This window comes from Solanum lycopersicum, chromosome 3 (genome assembly GCF_036512215.1).
Source record: "Solanum lycopersicum chromosome 3, SLM_r2.1".
NCBI classification, from domain to species: domain Eukaryota; kingdom Viridiplantae; phylum Streptophyta; class Magnoliopsida; order Solanales; family Solanaceae; genus Solanum; species Solanum lycopersicum.
Window position 1 is genome coordinate 32,100,181 of NC_090802.1, and position 21,610 is coordinate 32,121,790.

General features: G+C 35.6%; 2 protein-coding genes across 7 annotated transcripts; one reads left to right on the forward strand and one right to left on the reverse strand.

The window, feature by feature from the left end:
- The first annotated feature begins 579 nt into the window (after positions 1 to 579).
- On the forward strand, positions 580 to 18,805 carry LOC101267780 (protein EMSY-LIKE 3). 5 transcript variants are annotated; one of them, XM_069294936.1, is made up of 11 exons: positions 679 to 828; positions 1,353 to 1,429; positions 12,310 to 12,364; positions 12,660 to 12,862; positions 12,956 to 13,288; positions 13,387 to 13,575; positions 14,293 to 14,361; positions 17,031 to 17,249; positions 17,348 to 17,416; positions 17,490 to 17,553; positions 18,454 to 18,805. In XM_069294936.1, exons 4-11 carry the CDS (start codon positions 12,764 to 12,766, stop codon positions 18,588 to 18,590), a joined length of 1,179 nt encoding a protein of 392 aa, XP_069151037.1. In that variant the 5' UTR covers positions 679 to 828; positions 1,353 to 1,429; positions 12,310 to 12,364; positions 12,660 to 12,763; the 3' UTR covers positions 18,591 to 18,805. The 5 variants fall into 5 exon arrangements, with proteins under 5 accessions (XP_004234821.1, XP_069151037.1, XP_025885656.1 ...); XM_026029871.2 differs by lacking the exon at positions 12,310 to 12,364; XM_069294935.1 differs by lacking the exons at positions 679 to 828; positions 1,353 to 1,429 and adding an exon at positions 1,612 to 1,689 and having other exon boundaries at positions 17,490 to 17,575.
- A 493-nt stretch (positions 18,806 to 19,298) lies between these two features.
- Positions 19,299 to 21,358, reverse strand: LOC101268073 (uncharacterized). 2 transcript variants are annotated; one of them, XM_010319605.4, is made up of 2 exons: positions 19,805 to 21,358; positions 19,299 to 19,710 (listed from the first exon to the last, which is right to left on the reverse strand). In XM_010319605.4, the coding sequence occupies exons 1-2, from the start codon at positions 20,163 to 20,165 to the stop codon at positions 19,388 to 19,390; spliced, it is 684 nt and encodes a 227-aa protein (XP_010317907.1). In that variant the 5' UTR covers positions 20,166 to 21,358; the 3' UTR covers positions 19,299 to 19,387. The 2 variants fall into 2 exon arrangements, with proteins under 2 accessions (XP_010317907.1, XP_004234822.1); XM_004234774.5 differs by having other exon boundaries at positions 19,299 to 19,716.
- Positions 21,359 to 21,610: the final 252 nt, after the last annotated feature.

Genomic DNA, 21,610 nt, shown 5'->3' on the forward strand with positions numbered 1-21,610 from the left:
ATTATTTTAAATTTCTATAGAACAACTATAGATAATTGAAAAAATAAATCAACAAGCACAACCGCAATCACAATAACAACTTCTTTAAATCATACACTAATTCCTTTTTTCGAATATTGTTAAATCTAGAAACAACTTATCGGATTACTAAATTATTGTTGTGATTTTTATAATTATTATGTTATGCGTTGCATCTATTGTCATCTTAAATTTAATTTATTATGTTATGTATTATATTTTAAAATTATTTTTTTAATCTTATTATCTAAATTTTGTGCATTCTTTATAATGGAAATTAATATAACATCAAATTATATTACAAAAATTAAAAAAATATTTAAAACATTATTAATTTGAGATGAAAGTAATATATATAAAATAAAATATATTTTAAAATGTTATATTAAATTTTTAAAAAATTGCATATATTAAATATTTAACTAATAGCCTTATATAAAAATTAATATGTTAATTAAAAAAAATAAAAAAAATAATATAATATTTAAAAAGTGAAATATAGCATATGAATAGTTCTCCAATCCACTCTCTATAATTAGAAAGTAGATGATAAAATAAATTGTGCTTGGAGAAGATATTTTCTATTTTACTAGAATGCTATTTTATTTAAATGAAATGTCCCACATATAAATACACGGGGTTAAATCTGGTTTCAGTCTCATTCCCAACTTTCCCTTTATTCGAACCTCCGTCGCGAAATTTTCTCACTACGCCGCTGCCGCTGCCGCCCTGCCGTTGCTGCCGAGATTGCTTTCCATCGGTGCTCTTCGCTCACCTTATCCGGCTAGTTCTTCTTCTTTACCAGAAAAGGTTAGCGAGGAAACTTCATTGTCTCTTCTCCCTTAACCCTTCGCTCCCCGTCCGACGGGAAGTCTTTATCTTTTGCATTTTTTTCGTTTCAAAAATTTCTACTTTGCATGTGTACGTTTGATTCTAAAGCTTGGACTTTTTTTTTCTGTGATTATCTTTTTTTCGCTTTCTTTTTGGAGCTTTTATCTTGCATTGGAACTCCTATATGGAACATTTGTATGGGAAGTCAAGGAAGAAAGTAAAAGATCTTTCTGCTCTCAGTGTCAAGAAAAAGACTATGTTTTTGTGAAAACTTTGATCTGCCTTGTGTAAAGGGTTGTGGCTAAGTCATGCGAGTAAAAACTATGAGTTGTCACAAATTTCTGGCCCTCATTTTTTTTTGGGTAACTATGATAGTGTCTGGGCAGCTTAAACACACGTCAATTAATCCAGTTGTTGTCTCTAGCTACCACATGTACTCTATTAACTCTTTAATCTTCAATGATAGGCACATTAGAAGAATTAACCTAGTGTAATCTCTGCAGGAATTTGAACCCTGATTTTCAAGTTGTCACTCCAGCTCGCCTTCCCGTTAGAGTTGGTGCCACTCTTTTTTGAAAAGGTCGCTTTAAACACAGTGGATTACATAGTATCACAATCCTAAGATAGGGTTTCCCTGCATAGACAGACGCTGCCTAGGAATTAGGATTTCTTTTTGTGTATGTATTATCCTGGAGTACCATAAGAAAGCTACCACACCCAAGCTGTCAAGGAGTTTCTATAGGATAATTAGAGGAATAGGGTCCTCTTGTAAACCACATGGATCTCAAGATGATGAGGTTTCACCCTATTCAAGAAAAGGAACGATGGATGAGGTTTGAGGTGAGGATGTCATCCCCTCATTATGAAGAAGGTGTTGTTCTTTTACACATAAGGCATAAAGTAGGACAAAGGTCTAATCTTCTTAAATATTGGACAATTGACCCGCTCCTCTACCCTTCTCTATTCAAATATCAATTTTTTTTGTCTACAATAGGGTGCAAACGTGTAATATGCGCCTAATTAATCGTGGACATTCATCTTAATGGAACAAATGCTTTAACTAGTAAAAATCTGCGATATTACTGGTTAGTGACAATCTTTGTTGTTGATATAGACTAGAATTTGTGTATATTCATTGAACGAGTGCATGGGTTGCACTGAAAATCATAGACGGAACTTGTGTATATTCATTGAACGAGTGCATGGGTTGCACTGAAATCATATACGGAACTTGTCAAAAGAGTAAGAAAACTGAATCTGAATCCTAACAGGAACGTAGGATATCTATTATGGATTCAGTGTCCTCTGTTTGTGCCAGAAGCAAGGAAGCCTGATACAGGTTAGTTTGATCTTTTGAAGATCATAGCTCGTGCTCTCGAAACATCTAGCATTTCTTTCTTTTCAAATAGTCCACCAAATATAGGATGGGACAATCCTCCATCTATCTCTATATGCAGCTCCCACCCCTACTTCTCCCCAAGTGTGAAGAATATGTGTGATTATGTTAGGCATAGCCCAGGCAAAACTCTTGAGACTAATGAAAATCCTCCATAGCTAGGATGTTATTCTGCACGAGAGAAATAGATGGTTGACTGTCTCAACCTCTTCCCCACATAAATAACATCCATAACACATGGAGAACTTCCTTTTCTATGTGTTAAAAATACTTCTCTTGCTAGAAGCCAAGTGAAACATGACACCTTGAAAGGGAACTTAGGTTTCCAAATCTGCTTCCAAGGCAAAAGAGAAGATTGTCGTCCACCTTGATTTAGCAACTTATATGCAGTGTTTACCTTGAATGTGCCTTTGTTATTTCTGCACCAAATATAAGCTATCGCGTTCCTTCTATTTTCCCATAAAAACTTCCAACCTAACAAAATTGTCAGTCACAACCGTGATATCACATTCATTGAAATTCCTTCTAAATTGGAAATTCCATCCATGGTGTGTCCTAACCTTAGCTAAACTCACTTATTTATTCACTTCCAAGTCATGCATCTCTAGAAAAGATACTTTTTAGACAAGAAGTGCCCAACCATTTATCCTCCCAAAATGAAATCTTATTGCCATTTCCTACCCTGATGGTTGTATTGCTCTTTCAGAGAGGCCACAAGATTTATGGACTTCCATGGTGTAAGAACCTCCTTTGTCATCCACTTGTTCTCGTCTTTATATTCTTCTTGAATTACTTTTCCCAGTATGGTTGGTGTTCTTGAGAATACCTCCATAGCCACTTTAGTCTAAGGGCTTTGCTTTGCTTTTTCAGATACACTGGATTTCTTCCCCAATGAACCTTGTTCCACTTGATTGAATGTTGGATAGTGTAATCATTGCCCTTTGTCCCTTTCCATAAGAAATCCCTCCTAATTTTATCCCGTCTTTGTATCACTCCATCAAGAATGGGAAGATAGAAAATCGTTTAAGTAAGAAAGGCATCTAAAACAAAATAAATTAGAGTGACTGCCTCTCCGGAACATATATTGAGATTTTCATCTGGCAAGCTTCTTCTCACACTCACAATCACAGATTCCAGGTGTTCATAGCCTTTGATTTGGCACCTAAGGGCATGCCCAGATAAATGGTAGGGTAACCCCCGCCCCTTCACCTCCCTACCCACAAGTAAATAATAAATCCCAAGACAGTTCCTCCATATTAGAGACATACCACTGACTTTTTCTCCAATTGATATGCAAACCTGAGACTCCTTTGGCACCAAGGTTGATCTAAAAACCAATAGTGACTTCCATGTTGCCATTTGATATTGAGGTTTGAGTTTCTCTCCTTAATAGAAACGCACCTAATAATATAACCTAGGAACAATGATTGTATTTCTTTTTTTAGAAGGGCAATGAACACATATTTCTAAGCCAAGTTGGAAAAATGTTCCTCACAACATGTTTTAATTGGTTTGGAGACAAATCCCCTGCTCTTTTTCTTTGTTTTGATAAGGAATAAATTTGTAATTTTTTAAGCATAGTTTTTGATGGGTGCTCATTTTATAATTTTCTTTAGATGTGAAAGCATCTTCCACAATTTGTCATGTTAGGTCTCCTCTCTTATTGCAATCTAGAGGTTCTACTTTCTGTCTTTATTTTAAGTGCAAGTGGCTGTAATTTGGTCATGACTTCTCTAAACTGAAATGGCATGATGGCCATGAGATCTTATTTATCATCAAACTAATTGTTATCCAATTTGCTATTTGTTGTTTTGGCAATTAGACTTGTTTCTTCTTTGCACTTGATGCAATTTTTACTAAGAAAAAAGTGAATGTAATATTTAAACATACCATCCTATTTTTTATATTTTATAAGACAAAATTACGGGTTTTTCATAAGCTCTATGTGTGAATACGCTTAAGTCTATAGCAAACCATGTACCTCTTCTATATTATTTCAGGTTATGGTGATTTACTAGACATCGAGTTTTAAGATTTTAATTAACCTACATATTGCTTAAGTTTTTGTAAAAGGAAGTATTAAAGTAATGCCCGAGAAATAAAGACATGAAAGTTAAAAATTTAGTAATCAAGTAAATTTGAATCTTGAAAATTGTGAGCGCCATACAGAAAACTATTGTATTATTATTAGTGAATGGTGTCAATTTTTTTTGTAAGATCCCGAAATAGGAAGTGTCGTGTAACTCTGAACAGAGTATTATTTGTACCACGTGAACATGAGTTCACAATGTTGAGGTTATTTTCTTCCTGGTTAGGTGATGTAGGATAGTGAAGATTGCTTCACATTTTTTTACAACTTAAGAAAGATTGCTTCATATTTTTTTTCTAGATAAGGAAAGATTGCTTCACATTTTTTTATTTGTTTTTTTTTTCTAATGGTAAACTTTACTTCTATATATGCACATGTGTGATACAATAAAGTGTAGTCCCCCATCACAAAAGTTGTCTCAAGTTCCTAATAAATCTGGTTATCTGTACGGTCTATAACTACTTGTTTTTACCCAAATAGTAAAGGCCTAAGCGGTCTGTCTTGATCTTCTGTATGTCTCTCTTTTTGCCTTGAGAAAATCTCTGATTCTCTCTTTCAATATGGTCCACCAAATATATGAGGGATCCATCTTCCTTCTCTCCTCTTTTCTTGCATTACCATCAGTGTTCCAACTTCTTAGCACTTCGATTCTCCTAGGTTTCACCCACTTGATCTTGCTTTCTTGATGAACATCTGACATGACTGGTTTGTCCATTTACAATGCAAAAAGAAATGGTTGACTGACTCTATTTGTTCTTCACATAGATAACATCTAGAGCATAGGTTGTGTTTACTCTTGTTGAGGTTTTCATGAGTGAGGACTGCTTATTTTGCCAATAATCATGTAAATCAGTTTACCTTATAAAACACTTTGGTCTTCCAGATCATTCTCCATGGCCATCCTATCTCTTGAGTATTTGTTTGTGTCAGATCTTTGTAAGCAGACCTGACAGTGAAAATACCTTTTATATCCACCTTTCACACTAGACTGCCCTTTTCTTCGGTGAGGTTGAGATCTTGAGGGACTGTATTCTTAAAAGTTGCTATAAAGGTCACCTTCCAGTCATTTAAATTCCTTCTTAGATAAAGATTCCAACTTTGTCCTGTCCATAATTCAGCCACAGTGGCATCCTGGCCTAGCATAAGTTGTAAAGCTCAGGGAAAGTTTGCTTCAGAGGCCAATGCCCACTCCTTGTATCAGTGTTTTGGGAAGCGAGAAGCGGAAAAAAGTGACGAGGGCTTGCTTCACAGAAGCGAGAAGCATGAAGCGAAGCGGACACTTTTTAAAAAAAAGCAATATTTAGTATAAAAATAAAAAATATTAAATGACTAAATAGAGGTAATATAGTCTTAGATTAAAAGAAAATACAGTCAATAATACTCATAAGTCATAACATATAAAGCAAAAAATCAAAAACATAATTAAATCACAAAGACTCAAACTCCTATTCTTCAACACGATCCTCAAACTCTTCAAGTGCCATAACCAAGGGTTCTACTTGGTCATCATCTTCTTCATCATCAGAAGGCTCATCAACAAGGTTTTGACTTGAACTAGAACCTCCAATTTCTTTTTCCTTGCCCCTTAATGTACTCCCCCTAAAACTATAAATATTCTCCTCAACACCACTTGCCAAAGAAACATCACCATAAGTTAGACTTTCTTCTTCGTACACTTCTTCATATTGGTGATCTTGTGGTGCTCCAATTAACCATTCATTTGCCTCATCAATACTATCCAACAAAATTGGATCAATGGTATTACGAGCCTTGTAACGACGCGCCAATATTCTATTATATTTGATGAACACTAGATCATTGAGGCGTGTCAACTCAAGCCTATTTCTCTTTTTACTATGAATTTGCACATAGTAGAAAGTAATTAATAGGAGCGCTTGGAATGATTAAGATATCAATTAAATTAGTAATAATGTATTAATATAATGTAGTTTCTCACATGTTCATACACGCTCCAATTTCTCTCACAACCGGATGCGCTACAAGTTAAACTTTGTACTCTTATAGCAAATTGTTGCAACTTTGGGACATCATGACCATATTGCATCCACCATTCAACTGTAGAAGAGTTATTTTAAAAGATGTGTAATAACTTAAAAGTTGAAGTTGTAAACAATTAAAAGATGAAATTCTCACCTGGTGACCTCAAGGTTCTTGCTTTAATGGCTGATTTAATTCCAAGTAGGCCATCCGATTTCATGTACACACCAAGCTCCTCCCGTATTTTGTCTTGCAAACTTTTATTTGGGATCATCCTCTCAACACATTTATGATATCCCTGCCACACTTCTTCAGTTAAAGTCTTCATGTCATTATTTTTGTAATAGAGCCCTGGGTTCAAAATGTGTCTCGCTGCATGCAAAGGCTAATGAAGTTGATCTGTCCACCTTGCATAAATGATTTCAAAAACACTTTGATACTTCCTTGTATCATAATTGAATGCCTTTCAATACTTTCTTTAGCCCTATCCATGGCTTCATAACTGTAATTCATTTGGTGGTTTTTTCTCCCCATCTACCATACGAAGTACATGAATTAAAGGACCACCAACTCTGAGTGCTTGAACAACGTCATTCCAAAAAAATGGACAAATGATATGTCTCACAACTTCTTTACCAAGAGGTTCCTTTGAATAAATACTCTCATTCCATTCAGTTGACATAAACAAATTTCTCAAAATTTTCTTTTGCTTATAAAAACTATACAAAGTCAAAAAAGCTGTTGCGAATCTTGTCTTGGCGGGTTTTACCAAATTTCTTTGCTTTGTGTATCTCCTCATCATATTCAATAACAATGCCCTTTGATTGAACATGTACCTTAACAGCCTTGCTAAGAACTTGCAAAAAAATGACAGTTAAAATGTAAAGAAATCTAACATGAAGTTTAAAAAAGCAAATTAGATATCAAGACTCAAGTTCACCTGTAGAATACGGGGCTTGTTTGAAAATATCACCAAACATCAAGTTGATACACTGAGCAGCACAAGGAGTCCAGAAAATATGTGGGGATCCCTTCAACATGTTATCTGCTTTTTTGTTCTCACTTGCATTATCAGTCACAACTTCTGACACATTTTGCCCTACCTTCATGATAGTCTTCTCAAACAAATTAAACATCTTATTAGAGTCGATAGAAGAGTTACTAGCATCATAAGATTCAAGGAATACACTCCCTCTTGGAGAGTTCACTAAATCATTAATGGCCATTTTTCCATTCCTTGTTGTCCATTTATGCATCATAATGGAACAACCATACGTTTTCCTTGAATCTAATGTTCTTCTACTATCTTGTTTGTATTCTCCACCTCCTTTTTTAGAAAAGGAATTCTTACCTCATGATAGGTGGGAGGCTTCATTCCAGGGCTATATTGGCCGACTGCCTCAATGAATTCACCAAAACTATCTGTGTAGTTAACACAATCGAAAGGAAGTCCTGCATCATACATCCACCTAGCAAAAGCAGATACAACACGATCCCTCAAAATTTTTCTAGAAGATTCTAAGCCAATAGGTCCACCTTTTCTCTTTTCGTTTGATTATTGCGAGAAATAGAGATTCAAAGGACCCTTGACGGTGCTATTGATGGAAGAGCCACTCCCACTACTTGAAGGCATCCTTTGATGCTTTGAGGGAGGCCCCATTGGCATTGATATTCACTTCCAATTCATCATCATCCATTTCATCATTATCAACAAGATTATCCATGGATGCTTCATTGTTCATTTGGGTTTTAAACTCATTTTTCTTCAACATATATTCTTTGATTTCTTCCCGCACTTTATCCGGGACTTTCAGACATACTTTTACATCTCTATAGCCACCCATGAGATGCCTTTTGTGACGAAAGATTCCGCCATTGTATGTCACATCACAAAAGATACATTTGACTTTTGTGTTACTACCCATAGGAGTTCCATATGCCCAAGCCGGATCCCTCTTTTGTGACATCTTGAATGAGATAAAAGTTCACTAAATACTACAAATAAAAAATAAGTGTCAACAACTAATAAGAAAAAGCTGCTGGCATACACACTGATCACAAAATAAAAACGAAAAAAAAGCAAAAGAATTGAAAAAAAACAAAGGAGGCAGCAGTCAGTAATTAGAAACAGAGCAGATTGCAGCAGAGATGAAGAGAAGAAGAGAAGAAGAAAAAACTAGAGCAGTCGAAACTCACAGAGATGAAGAGATGAAGCATAGGCGAAGATTGTATATTTCAGGAGAAAAGAAACTCACAGAGATGAACCAATAAACATCGGCTAAAGAAGAGATGAACTAAAACTTACCTGCAGTCGCGGTCGAGGTGTGAAGAGAGAGGCAACCTCAGTCGCCGTCGTAAGGAGAGAAAGAAGCGAAAGAAGAATCATGAAAGAAAAATCAAGTTATATTGTATATTTCAGATTTTTTTTAAAAAAAAAAACCTATTTTTTTAAAAAACCCTAATTGTCGCTTTTTTATAAAAAGCACGCTTTATTGCACTTTTGCCTTAGGGTCACTTCTCGCTTCTTTATCTAAAGCGAGCGCTTTTTTTAGATCGCCTCGCCTAAAGAGAGAGAAGCGCACAAGGGTTGCCTCGCTTTGTAGCGCGCTTTTCACAACACTGCCTTATATCCTTCTAGAAAGCCACATTCTCTCCATTTCCAACCTTGCAGCTTGTTCTTGTTGCCATAGACACTACACTTATAAGAAGTTGTCACCTCCTCTGTCATCCATCTATCCTGCATGCCATATTTTGATTTGGTCACTTCTTTCCATAGAGCTTCTTCTTGGATGCAAACTTCCCTAACCACTTCATATCAGACTTTTGTTATATCTGGTTAGCTCCCTGGGATTAAGCCCCCTCATTTCTTACTTTCCAAGAAGTATCTCCTCCGATTTTACTAGACTATATTTCTTCTTGTCTACATTGCCTTTATATGAAGTTTCGCCTAACAACATCCCGTCTGTTAGTAGCACTGTTGGGTAGGAAAGAGTGATATCGTATATGAAGGAATAGAGTCCATTACGCTGGTTACCAATGTGAGTCTGCTAGGATAGGCATTGGCTTTTCCAACTTGCCAATCTTTCTTCACTTCTCTCTATCACACCACTCCATATGTTCTTGGACTTGCTCTTGGCTTTAAGGGCATTCTCATGTATGTGGTTGGGAGTTCACCCACTTTCCCCCAATTTTTCTGATGTTGAAAATAACTTTGAGAATTAACATTTGTTCCCTTGTGGCACCACAAAACACTCGAGTGTCATTTGCATATTGCCGATCTTTTACCTCTAGGTCTCCCATTTGAAAACCTCTGACCCGTCCTCTACTTTTTCCTGGTTGAATGAGGTTGCTTAGTCCCTCCATGGCAAGGATGGAAAGGAAAGGGGATAGTGGATCCTCTTGCCACCCCTATAACAGGAGAAAAAGCCACATCGTATTATGTTTATCAAAATCGAAAACTTTATTGTGCTGATACATTGTTTGATCCATTAAGCCACCTTGAACCAAAACCGGTCCGCTGTAGCATGTTCATTAGGAAGTCTAAGTTTATATACTCCTCCCACAAGGCTTATGGGCCTAAAAATCATTAAGCTCCATTACTTCTAATCGCTCAACGTCTCGATACTTTACCTCTGATGATACAAGACACACCTGTCCTAGTACATCACGTAAGAGTGATGTATCCGGGAGTAGGGATTTTTTAAATTTTTTGAAATGGTATAATTTTAGAGAAATAGTAAAATAAGTTGTGTATATAGGTAATTTTTCCTTCTTTTGCTTAGTTTGGGCCTTTAGTGGTCTTCACTTGGTCCTCTAGCTTCTGGATTTCATCAAAGTTCCCTTATTTGTTTTGAGTACCTTTATCTTGAGCCGACTTCTTCTTATCTAATTTACTTTACCATTTTTCTACAAAATGGCCCTGGATAGGAATAATTTACATTAATCAGTATTGTCATCATCAAAATAAGGCTTAATGATAACAAATCCAAGGGGAATATTTGACCCTTGAAGGGAAGTTGCTCTTCCAAATTGGTTTTCATGGCCAAGGAACTAAACTAGGGTTTGAAACCGTGAGGGTGTTGTAACAGCTATTTACAGAGAAGTGCCCTTCAGCCCTTTAGTGTGTGGTTTCCGAAAATGCAACCGGGTAGATATGTTTCAAGAATGAAATTACTCACTAGAAGGATCAATTGCATGTAGTCCTCGACTTCCCAATCATTGAGATTTCTTCTGGGTGTTATGGTTATTACTAAATCTTTATGTGTTTGATATTTTTAATTTGACATAAATTGTGCACTTCACTTCTCCTTCAAGTCCCATGAACCTTGTCATTATTTTGGTTTATTTGCTTTTAAAAAATATTGGATTTAAGGAAATATGTAATAAATGCCGTCTGTAATTGCCCACCCATTTTTTAGGCTCCAAATCTCCTGCTTATATGCTAAGTTGCTTGGAACCGGGTGCATAAATCCGACATGATGCGGATCAAAGGATTGGATTTGGAAAAATTTAAGTTTTAGATTTTGAGGTACGGATCTAGTAGGGATATGAGTCAGTGTTATCAAAGGTGAAAAGTGCAAAAAAACTCTAAGGTCTATTAGGACTTTAAGCGCAAAATGTAAATAAAATATGGACTTCAATGGAAAAAGGCGCAAAGGGAGAAAAAAAATACAAATATATATGCTTAGTTTAAGATTAATAATTATAAACATGAATGAAAAATATATGTACAAAGAAATTGAAAAAAGATTAAGATATAGTGAAATATCAATTGTTTAGTGTCACTTCTTCAGAAGAGTTTCATTGACAAGGAAAAATATGTCTTTGGACCTTTATGACGGCATGAAGTGTACATAAAGTAACATGAAGCTCTCAACATTTTTTCGGCCTCGGTTCAGGGTTAATCGCGACTTCGACAACACTAATGTGAGTGCACTGAGATTGGGCTAAAAAAACGCGAAATTATTAAAATAGAACTATAAAGATCTTTTGTGGAAAACTTACATTGATGTTGTAGAATTAAATTTTTCGTTCTCCAAGATGAGTGTTAAAAAACATAAATTAATTGTCAAAAAGCAATATCCTAATAATTAATTTAGAAATCATCCCTCTTTTCTATGAGAAAGAAAACACTATAAATAGCATAACTGACCAAGAGAAAAACTAAAAAGGATTGAAGCTATGTCATTTCCCAGGTCTAAATCTGTTGTTATTTTTTATTTTTAGAAATCAATATCTCAATTTCCTCCCCAAATATGTCCATGGACTATGGTCAAAGCATCTGATGTTGGTTGACTGAATCTCACACGAATCATTCACCTACACCCGTGTTGTGTTGACGCGTGGTCGACAACAAAATGAATAGTTTGCGCAACTTAGGTAGCTAACTCATGAAATATTGAGTAATTGTTGGGGAAGGGCCTTGGGTGGAGGAGGTTGAATATAAAGCTTGCGAACTAAATTTGATGCTTTCTTGCATAGTGGAGTTTTTCCACCGATCATGTTGTGGTCGGTGTAGCAATGGAGTTTGGAAGTTTTGTGTTTGTAGTTTTGTCACCTTCAAAAATATAGAAACACTTGCAATGAAGATGTAAAAAAAAATCTTACTGTTAATCTGTTATCATCGAAATTAGAAAGCTGAGAAGACGCTAAATGTAAATTGACTTGTGGGTGTGGGCACTTGTGACTTATCTTGTTATATTTGGTGTCTTACTCTATTTTTTTTATGAACAATATTTTCAATCGTGGACTTTTTACTGCTTATCTCTTGTATACGATTATGATTACAAAAATCATTTGGAGTTTCCTTTTCTATATAAAATGTGTCTTTCCATATTATGTTTTCGACTATTTGACGAACTTTTTTCCATTGTGACGTGCAATATAAGACACCTTTGTTGCCCTTTAATGTCTCTTTTCACATTCTTACAGAAGAATGAGTTGTATATTTCGTATATGCTTATTGTGTTGTTTACAGTGTCTGCCTGGGCCAATCAACCGATGCACTATTAGCATCTTGAATATAAATCTAGGTGAGGATTGTAACCAACTCTTTGCGCTGCACACATCTAAATTTTCTCCCTCCCTCTCCATGTAGATATCACTAAAGTAAATTGTGCAGTTAGCATTTATTTAGCTAATGTCTTACCATAATGACAAATTAAGCATTTGGTTAGGTAATGTTTTAGTGTAAAGACCAAATATGTTAACCAACCTTTTTACTGTGCCTGTGGAGAAGGAAGGGCTGCTAAGCATTCTTTTTAAGTAACTTATTTTACAGATTCGTTTTTTGCTTAATGAAAGCTACCTGTTTTGCATTTAATGTAGGTACTGATGATGATCGGCCTCAATCACAATATAATCGAGCCCCTGCAAGAAGTATTATAGGTGGAAACAGACGGTTTAATATAAGTTCAGCCCCATACCAAAGGATGTATGTTGATATGGAAGTCGAAATTCACAACCTTGAGCAGGATGCATATGGTGCAATCCTTCGAGCGTTCAAAGCACAGTCTGATGCTCTTACATGGGTATAAAACATTTACATTCAGTGTTCTCGTTGTCTATAACTATATGACATTCTTTTGAAAGGCACCATGCTTTACTGAATCTGTAATATTCAGGAAAAGGAAAGCTTGATAACAGAACTCAGGAAAGAGCTGAGAGTGTCAGATGATGAGCACAGAGACCTACTGACCAAGGTGAATGCCGATAACCGTATTCATAGTATCAGGGAGTGGAGAAAGACCAATGGAAACCAACCTATTCATGATCAACTCCCCAGTCCAACAGTTTCTGGGTCAAGAAAGAGGGCAAAGTCACAATCTGTGATAATGCCACTTGGTGCCCCGTTGGAGTCCTTGCACCATCAGACAATTGCAGCAAACACGCAACCTACTACTCCAGGTGCAAAATGGGGAGCAGCACCAGGAAATGGAGGATTTAGGTCTAGACCTGTAAGTTTTTTGATAACTAATGGAGCTATCTTCTTATTATCAAAGGTATAGATATAGATGTATCTTTTAACTTGTTATACATTCTATCTTCTCAATAGGGCCAGCAAGTGTTCTCTTCAAGGCCTGTTCATTATCAGCAGGCTGGTCCTGGTTCTTCAAGTGTTCTTCGTTCTGGTGAACTTGCTGAAAGACCGCGCGACCCCTTGATTGGGAGAAGAGTGATGACTAGGTGGCCAGATGACAACAACTTCTACGAGGCCATTATAACTGACTACAGCGCTGTTGATGTATGTTCTAGATTTAATTAGTATGTTGGAGGTTATTCAACGTGCATAAATAGGGAAAGTGTGCATTATCTGTCACCATACCGATGTGCAAAATGGTCATCAGAAACTATCATGATTTCCGAGTGTTACTAGCCTACCATTATAGCTCTCTTTGCATGCCAAAACTGTCCTTTTTTTGGAAGGGAGTGTAGTTTAAGGTTGAACTCAGACACAACGCAAGAGAGCGAGATGAATTACCTATTCTTTCAGCCTCAAGATTTAGAGAAAGGGGGAGTGAGTGCAAGAGTCAATGAGTTCTCAGGATTCCCCTATGTGCTAAATTTTTTATTTGGAATGTTTTATTCTTCCTTCTTAATTTGGTTCTTCTAAATAGAACTTTTTCTACTTTGATGGAACGTATCACACCTAAGATTTTTTTGCTATTGGCTTAACCTTCTTTTTTTTGGGCATAGGGGGTTGAGGCCAGAGCTTGTTGAGTTAAAACTTTTCAGTGTAATCCTAAACTTGACTATGTCGCTTTTAGTTTTTAATATTTCTCTTAAATCAGAAGTTTCTTTAATTGATGGTTGTTTTAAAACTAATGTAGTAGTGGATATGCTGTTCCGTGAACTAAATACATGCTATTTATAAATTGGGGACCTTTAGGTTTCACATTTCTTTTACTTTGCTTGTGCTCTGAATTTCAAACTTTTATGACTTGCATTTTTTTTCGTGTAGGGTCGGCATGCTTTGGTGTATGATATGAATACACCAAATGAAACTTGGGAATGGGTTGATCTCAAAGAGGTACTCTCTTTTGTTATTCAATTGGCTACACATTCCTGCTTCATTTGTTGTACATATGAATTTGGTGCTTTATTCTGATAAAAGTAATAATCCCTCCATTTCAGTTTTAGTTTGTTTCAAAGGAACGTCTCTTTCTATATTTGGTAACTCTCAGATTCCAGCATTCTGCATAGGTTGTTTAAGACCACATGATTCAAAGGGCATTTTGGTACACTACAAATATCTTCAGTTTAAGAGCACTAGATTCTTATTTTTCCGTTGCCTAGTCAAATTAAGATACTTTAAATTGGGACAAGGGGCACAACATCTTATTGAATGTTAGGGGAATAAAACATGTATACAAGTGGTATACCAAAAAAAGAGAACCAACAAAAATATATGGGTAACCTAATATTTTATACAAGGAGGAATGGTACACCAAAAGGAAGTATGGGGGAACTTAATGCCTCTAAGAAATGTAACTCAGAAATGCTCCCAGCATATTTCCTGAGTTTTCTCTTTCCTACTTCCTAGGATTGTAAATTTGTTGGCACTCTTGCCGGAGTTTGACCTGCCTGGTAGCACATTTTCACCCACTATGATCAGCGCAAGTATTTTCTTTCCTCTTTCTCCACTTCGTCTCTTTTTTCATATCATATTTTTGGTGGATATTCAGACTCTTACAATGGGGGAGAATTGAATGTACTTTTCAAGGTTTGAACTATGGTTTGATTGGTTAAAATGAAGCAGTCGTTTGATGCGTTGAGCCACTTTCAATGGCAAGATTATGAAGTGGATACGTTTTGTCCTTCAGGAAGCTTCTCGTGACAATGAATCTCAACCGAGAACATGGAAAACCCAGTGTTATTAAAAGCAATGAAGTGCTCGCTTTAAGCGTGAAGCGACAGCCTGTCACTTAAATGCCTTATAGCGATGTGGGAGAAGCGTGCTTTTATTTAAAGTGAGAAGCTCACTTAAGTGCTAACTAGGGTTTTTTTTTCTGTAAAAATACTTACTCTTAAGCTTTTTTAAACATTTCCCTCCATTGTGTGACTGCTGCGGCGACTCATGAGGCAGCTGCAATGCAACGTAATTTTCTACTTCTTCTCTTCTCTTCTTCTCTGTTGATCTGTTTTTTTTTTCTGATTTGTACATCTTTCTCCGTGCTCTATTTTTAATTCTGATTTGCAATACCATCTACCTTTATAGATTCTATGGTGTTGTATCTTCTGCGACATGTAGCTATTCTATGAAAAAACTGTGTTCTTATCCCCCTGCTTTAACCATTGTATTCTGGATCTTTGTCTCCACTTTATCTCTTCATTTTTGGCAACTTCTTCAAAAAACGTTGCCAAATTTGTTTTTTGTTTTTTCTTTTTGCATTAATTTATCATCAGTAAGTGCTCTTTGCTCCTGAAGGATCTCCCGTTTGGCCAATTTTTAAAGTATTGCTTCTTTTTATTGTTTCCAGTTGCTCCTGTTATTCTTGCTCCATTCCTTCAATTTCCTGTTTAGGAGTTTTTTTCAGCTAAGACAAAACCTGCTGTACCAGTAACTACAAATGATGACCACCAGAAACTCACTTTCTCCTTGAAGCCTTCAACCCCCATCCACCAGTTCTCAGATTTGAAGTATGACTTCTTGAAATTCATGTCTCCACAAGTCAGTAGAACTGGGTTGTGATCAGATACCAACTTTGGAAGAGTTGATTGTGTAATGAGGGTGATGAGTTCCTCCCATTGAACAGAATACATTATTCTGTCAATCCTTGATGCTTTTGTATGGTTCTCTCCTCTTCTCCAAGTAAAAGACCCTCCAAATAAAGGAATATAAAGTATATGTTGGATATTGAGAAATAATCTCTAGATGCTTCTGACTAAACTAATAGGTCTATAGTCTTTGATGCTTGTTGCTCCTTCCTTTTTTGGGACGATGACAGTGAAAGATCTGCTGAGTTTTTTCCCCCTTCAAATTCTCCCCCGCATGAAATTCCTCCATGGTCTCCCTAACCTCACCTTCTACTGTGCATAGGACATGTCTGGGAGAATGCCAAAGTTAAACCATGGTCATTTTCTTTTATTCTTCTGATCTGAAAAATGTCCAAATAAGTTTGTATCATTTTGGTGGGAAATTGGTCAAATTCTTGCATGGATGTCAATCTATATTTTTGGGTTGAAAAAATGATTTCCTTTGTCTTTCACCTTTCTCTTTTTAACTTGTGAAGATCCAACTGTTGTATCATAGTTTCTTCCACAATATAATGGTTCTAATCAGTGAATTGACCTAGAGAAACTAAAACTTGTTCTTCTTCAGTGGCTTTTGGCCTTGTATATACAAGTGCCATTTGTGCGTTCTTTGAGCTGTTTATGTATATTCCCCACTTTTAGCCCCCTTTTGGATAAATCCGTATGTATTTCTGCATCGTGATTATTTCACCAATGTATTTCTAGATATATCAGGACCATTACATGTTTCTAAAATTCTTCATTTCTCTTGTGGTGGCTAAAAATTCTGGATTCTTTTCTGCTTCAGACTTGCTGCGACATACATTTCTTGATTATGAGCACCCAAAGGACATCATCCCTTCCCAAAGAAAAGAGTTCTGAAAGACATCGGCACAATATTGTTGCATTGAACAGGGACATTAGGAAATACATTAGTGAAATCACTTCGTTATTTTCTGAATGCAGATTCGCTCCATGGACATTCGTTGGATAGGTGATGATCCTGGAATATCTCGAGGAAATGGTGGGCCAGGCTATGGAGGAGTTAATACTCTAAGTGCTGGAAGAGGGAGGAGATTTGCTAGGCAACAATTTGAGAATGATGTCAATGCATCAGAGAATAGAATCGTACAGAAGGCATCAGATGAAATTGAGATTCTGCACACAGCAACACTGATAAAGAAGGTACAATGCTGTGTTGATCTTGGCCAACTGAATTACTCATATATACATAAAATGCATTATGTCTAAGTCATTTTATTTTTTGCGTTGTCGATTATCAGGTTGAGAAGGTTGTTGATGCAAGTCACCCTGATCTGGCTGAGCTTGCAAAGGCAAAGAAAATGCTCAAGGTAGAATAAGTTCCACAGTTCCTTCAGCTCATATTTGAATTCTTTCGACGGCTGAAACCTGATTATATTACAGGAACAGGAACAAGCTTTAATTGATGTGATTGCCAAGCTCACCGATGTTTGTGAGAGTGGAAGTGGTATGAATAATTACAGTTAAAGGTTATTCTTTTAAAATTGGTGCAACTTATCCAAAATTTGTGTTTCGAATTGAGCTGAGTCTCACTTGGTTGTTTTGTCCTACTATGTTGTGTTTGAGAGCTTCTCTACTGCTAGTTTTAAAGCAAAATTCCTCAAAAACAAGCCACACTTTTCAGTTGCTGCATTGAAGAAAAGTTTTAAAGCCTTTGCCCCCCCCCCCCCCCCCCCCCTCCCCCAAAAAAAAAAAAACAGTATAAGAAACTACTCAGGATGTGGGTTTTGAGTTTGTTTGCCAAAATAATTGGAGAACTTTATTTTTGATGATTTGTTTGAAATCAGATTTTGCTAAAATTGCGCAAGTTTGAGAACATTTTTCAGCACTTGTTGAAGAGAGTCCAAATTTTTATTTTTCGGGAATGGTTTCCAAAAATTATTTGTATCCTTTTTTTCCCTACAATTTCTCAAACTGTTTTTTTAGAATTGAGTATGTTTTCTACCACTTAGCTGCTTCCAATAAAGCTAAGTGAATTCTTCAGTAAACTCTATGAAAGTCAATCTGGCTTTTCTGACAGTGATGAGTGATATGACTAGAGAAGTGGATCGTAATGTCCTAATTCAATTCATTGTAAGAATTATTAATAGTCTAGCAAAAATACATGCATTGTGATGTTCTTAAAAGAGTTTTCCATCAGTCTATCGTATTCACATAGTGGTGAATCCAATGAGCTGATTTGCGTAAATTTTGGAAGATGCTACAATGGAAATTGTGTTCTTTGATTGACTGACCCTCCTTTTGATAACTGTTGAATGCAAACCGAACTATTTACTTGATTTTGAGAGCCATACATCTATATCTTCCGTTCTTTTATGGTTATAATAATTTATATTTATATGATTAGGTGAGGAACCACCATTCTTGCGTAAGAATGATCCGCTGGGGAGCAATCATGATGGTGCTGATATGGAGCCTGAGATGAGGGCAAGAGGTCAAGGCGCACCGGAAAATCATCCGGATGAGGATGTCATTGTTATTTAGTTTCTTCCCTTTTTATAATCATCATTTGTAGGCAAATACATTTTGTCTAATTAGATTCTGAAGCTTAGCTGCCAAACATCGTATTTCAGTTCAATGGATGATTGTGCTAACTTTGCTGTCGCATGAGTTGTGCAAGACAATTTCTTTGTATGTAATGTTATTACTCTTTAGTTGTGATGCTACAACCCCTAAATAAAGCTGCTTCAGTTTGGCAATACATTTGTCTTTTTAGATTCTGGATCTGAGCTGCCAAACATCGCATTTCAGCTCAAACCAACTTTTTTGTTGCATGTATCGTTCAAGACAACTTAGAGATGTCTTTGTATGTTATGCTATTACTCTTTAGTTGTGATGTTACTACACCTTCAGTATGTTTTCATTCCCTAAACAGATTTTTATTATTTGTGATGGTATGGTAGTGTGTATGATCTCATTAATACAGGTACAAGATATTCTTGATACAAATGAAAGGAATCCACCTCTATGCTTCTCAGGACATTCATAGACTAATATTCTTTCATCTTTAGGTCAAGTCTTTAGACATGAAAAGAAATCACATTTTGTTTTTGTTTAGGTACTCATAGAATATTTGGCTAGTGCGCAAAGCAATAAGAAAGGGATGTGTTTCAGAAATAACTTTGGTAGGTAGTTGGATATTATCTGACTATAACTTATATGATGTTTAATTGATAGATATGAACATCATAATTGATAGATATGAAATACATTATTCATGTATAAAACTAACACAATTTATGTATTATTATAACTAACTAATACATGAAATCACTCATAGATCATAATGTGGTAATGAATTGAAGAATGAGGTTGACCATGTCTGCATCAAAAGCATGACCTTCCATCTGAAAATGGGTAGCTCCTTGAATAAGATGAGTTGTGTTATGTCCAGCAGCATCCCTCAACTTGTTCTCCAATTGTTTAACGCTAGTGAAACCATCATTAGTACCCATGACAAATAGTTTTGGCTTAGGTGATTGTAAGATAGATTTTTGATGCCTTCCAAAAAGAATAGAAGCAGTGAAACCAAAAGGATATCCTACGCTCACATACCCAACCACTTGCTCTACTTTATCAACTGCAGATCCTGCTATCGCTGCTCCTGTTACTATCAATCAATCAATCAAAAATTCAAATACAAGAATAATTCAAGTCACGGATCTAGTAACAAACAACACAATATAGTTTGACCTGACCTGCAGATGAACCAATAAGGATAATTGTGTTTGTTGTGAAATTGGTGTGAACCCATTTGCAAACAGAGATAACATCGTTAATTTCAGCAGATCCAGTGAGAGAAGCACGGCCACTGGATTTCCCAGCACCTCTAGTGTCAAAAGTAACAGCAATCACACCTCGACTTGACAATCCCTTAGCAATGCCTCTCATCAATCCTTGACATCCACCAAGCACAGAATAAGGATGCACTAATACTGCAACATAACTCGAATTGTTCTCCGATGTTGGCCGGTAAACACGGCAGTCCAATATTACACCGTCGCTGCTCTCAATACTACAACTGCTTCTGCTATAGGTACTACCACTTTTTTCCGCCATAGCGTCTTGTAATTGCAATTGGGCCGTTAAAGGAGTAGGTTTCTATATTTTGTTGGTTGGAGAAATAAATGCAACAAAATTATTACTCACCTTTCATATAAGATGAACATTTTATCAAAAATATATTTGTTTTGTATTATTTTATTTAATTACTTGTTAAATTAGGATAAAATTAATTAAAATTTTCTTATTTTACTCTTATAATTAATATGACTTTGGAGGTTTAAACAAATTTTGAAGATTCAATAATTTCTTTTTTTTCCCCTTTCAAGAGGCTAATTAATTCAAATAAAAAATAAAATAGTAAAATTAATTAATTTATTAATGATTTTTTTAAATCATGGTATAAAATAAAAAGTATCTATCTAACCTGGAACAAGGAGAGTATTGTTGTTGTTAAATCAAGCCACACACACACACACACACACACACACACACACATATATATATATATATATATAAGATTCTCTATTACAAGTTATAAATATTCTTTTCAATAATTATTTGTATAATAGTTAAATTACAAATTCTACCAGATTAAGATTATTTTATATTAGATTAATTTTGTTTTTTTAATCATCATATGCAAGAGTAAAAAAAGGTATGTGGTTATATTCCTTTTCGACAAAAAACTTCTTACTATATTTTAAGGATTTGAGTTCACAACAATTTCAACAAGTTTGAGGGTCTAGAGTTAAATTTAATAGAGATTTTTTTTCTAGTTGACAGATATAAATTGAATAATAATAACATATTCAATGTAGTTATATAAGTGAGATCTTGAAAGGATAAGATGTGCAAACCTTATAAAGTAAGAATGTAGACAATACAAATTTTCAATGAAAAAATATAATATAAAATGAGAACAATAAAACCTAGCTCAAGAATTTGAGAAGCTAATATAGTGATACAAACTAGTATTACTACAACGACATATCTAGGGTAGTCCCACATAGTAGAGTCCAAGGAAGAAAGTGCATACAAACTTTACCTCTATTTTAAACGTGACTTTGACAGGCTATTTCGAAATAACCTTTTGACTCAAGAAAAAAATAGTTTAGGAAACTATAATTGAAGTACAAATGACAATAGAAAATAACAAAAAAAGAACGAATAGTTGCAGAATAATACTGCAACAAAAATCCTATAATCGAACTATATGAAACAACAAATAGTAACATAAACCAAAGAACATAAAACTACAAGAGTAGTACTACGCCGACTAGCAATGGTTACAAGACAAGACACTCCTATTTTCTTGTATAGATGCATTCCTACCTACTAACCATGTGCCCTAATAATTTGTTTCCTCCATACCTTCATATCTGAGGGTATATTTTCAGTAAGATGCAATTGTGTCATGTCTTATATAGTTCTTTCTCCGATATACTTTTTTGGTCTACCCTTTTCTCTTTTAATTCATCCATAGCCAATTTCTCACATTG

What these genes read in the sequence shown, in the direction of transcription:
- LOC101267780 (XM_069294934.1), top strand. Translation starts at nt 1,627, where the DNA reads ATGGATCTCAAGATGATGAGGTTTCACCCTATTCAAGAAAAGGAACGA. An exon ending in AATGGGTTGATCTCAAAGAG is followed by an intron (nt 14,362 to 17,030) that starts GTACTCTCTTTT and finishes TTCTGAATGCAG; the next exon opens with ATTCGCTCCATGGACATTCG. An exon ending in AGGCAAAGAAAATGCTCAAG is followed by an intron (nt 17,417 to 17,489) that starts GTAGAATAAGTT and finishes ATTATATTACAG; the next exon opens with GAACAGGAACAAGCTTTAAT.
- LOC101268073 (XM_004234774.5), bottom strand. Translation starts at nt 20,165, where the DNA reads ATGGCGGAAAAAAGTGGTAGTACCTATAGCAGAAGCAGTTGTAGTATT. An exon ending in CCTTATTGGTTCATCTGCAG is followed by an intron (nt 19,717 to 19,804) that starts GTCAGGTCAAAC and finishes ATTGATTGATAG; the next exon opens with TAACAGGAGCAGCGATAGCA.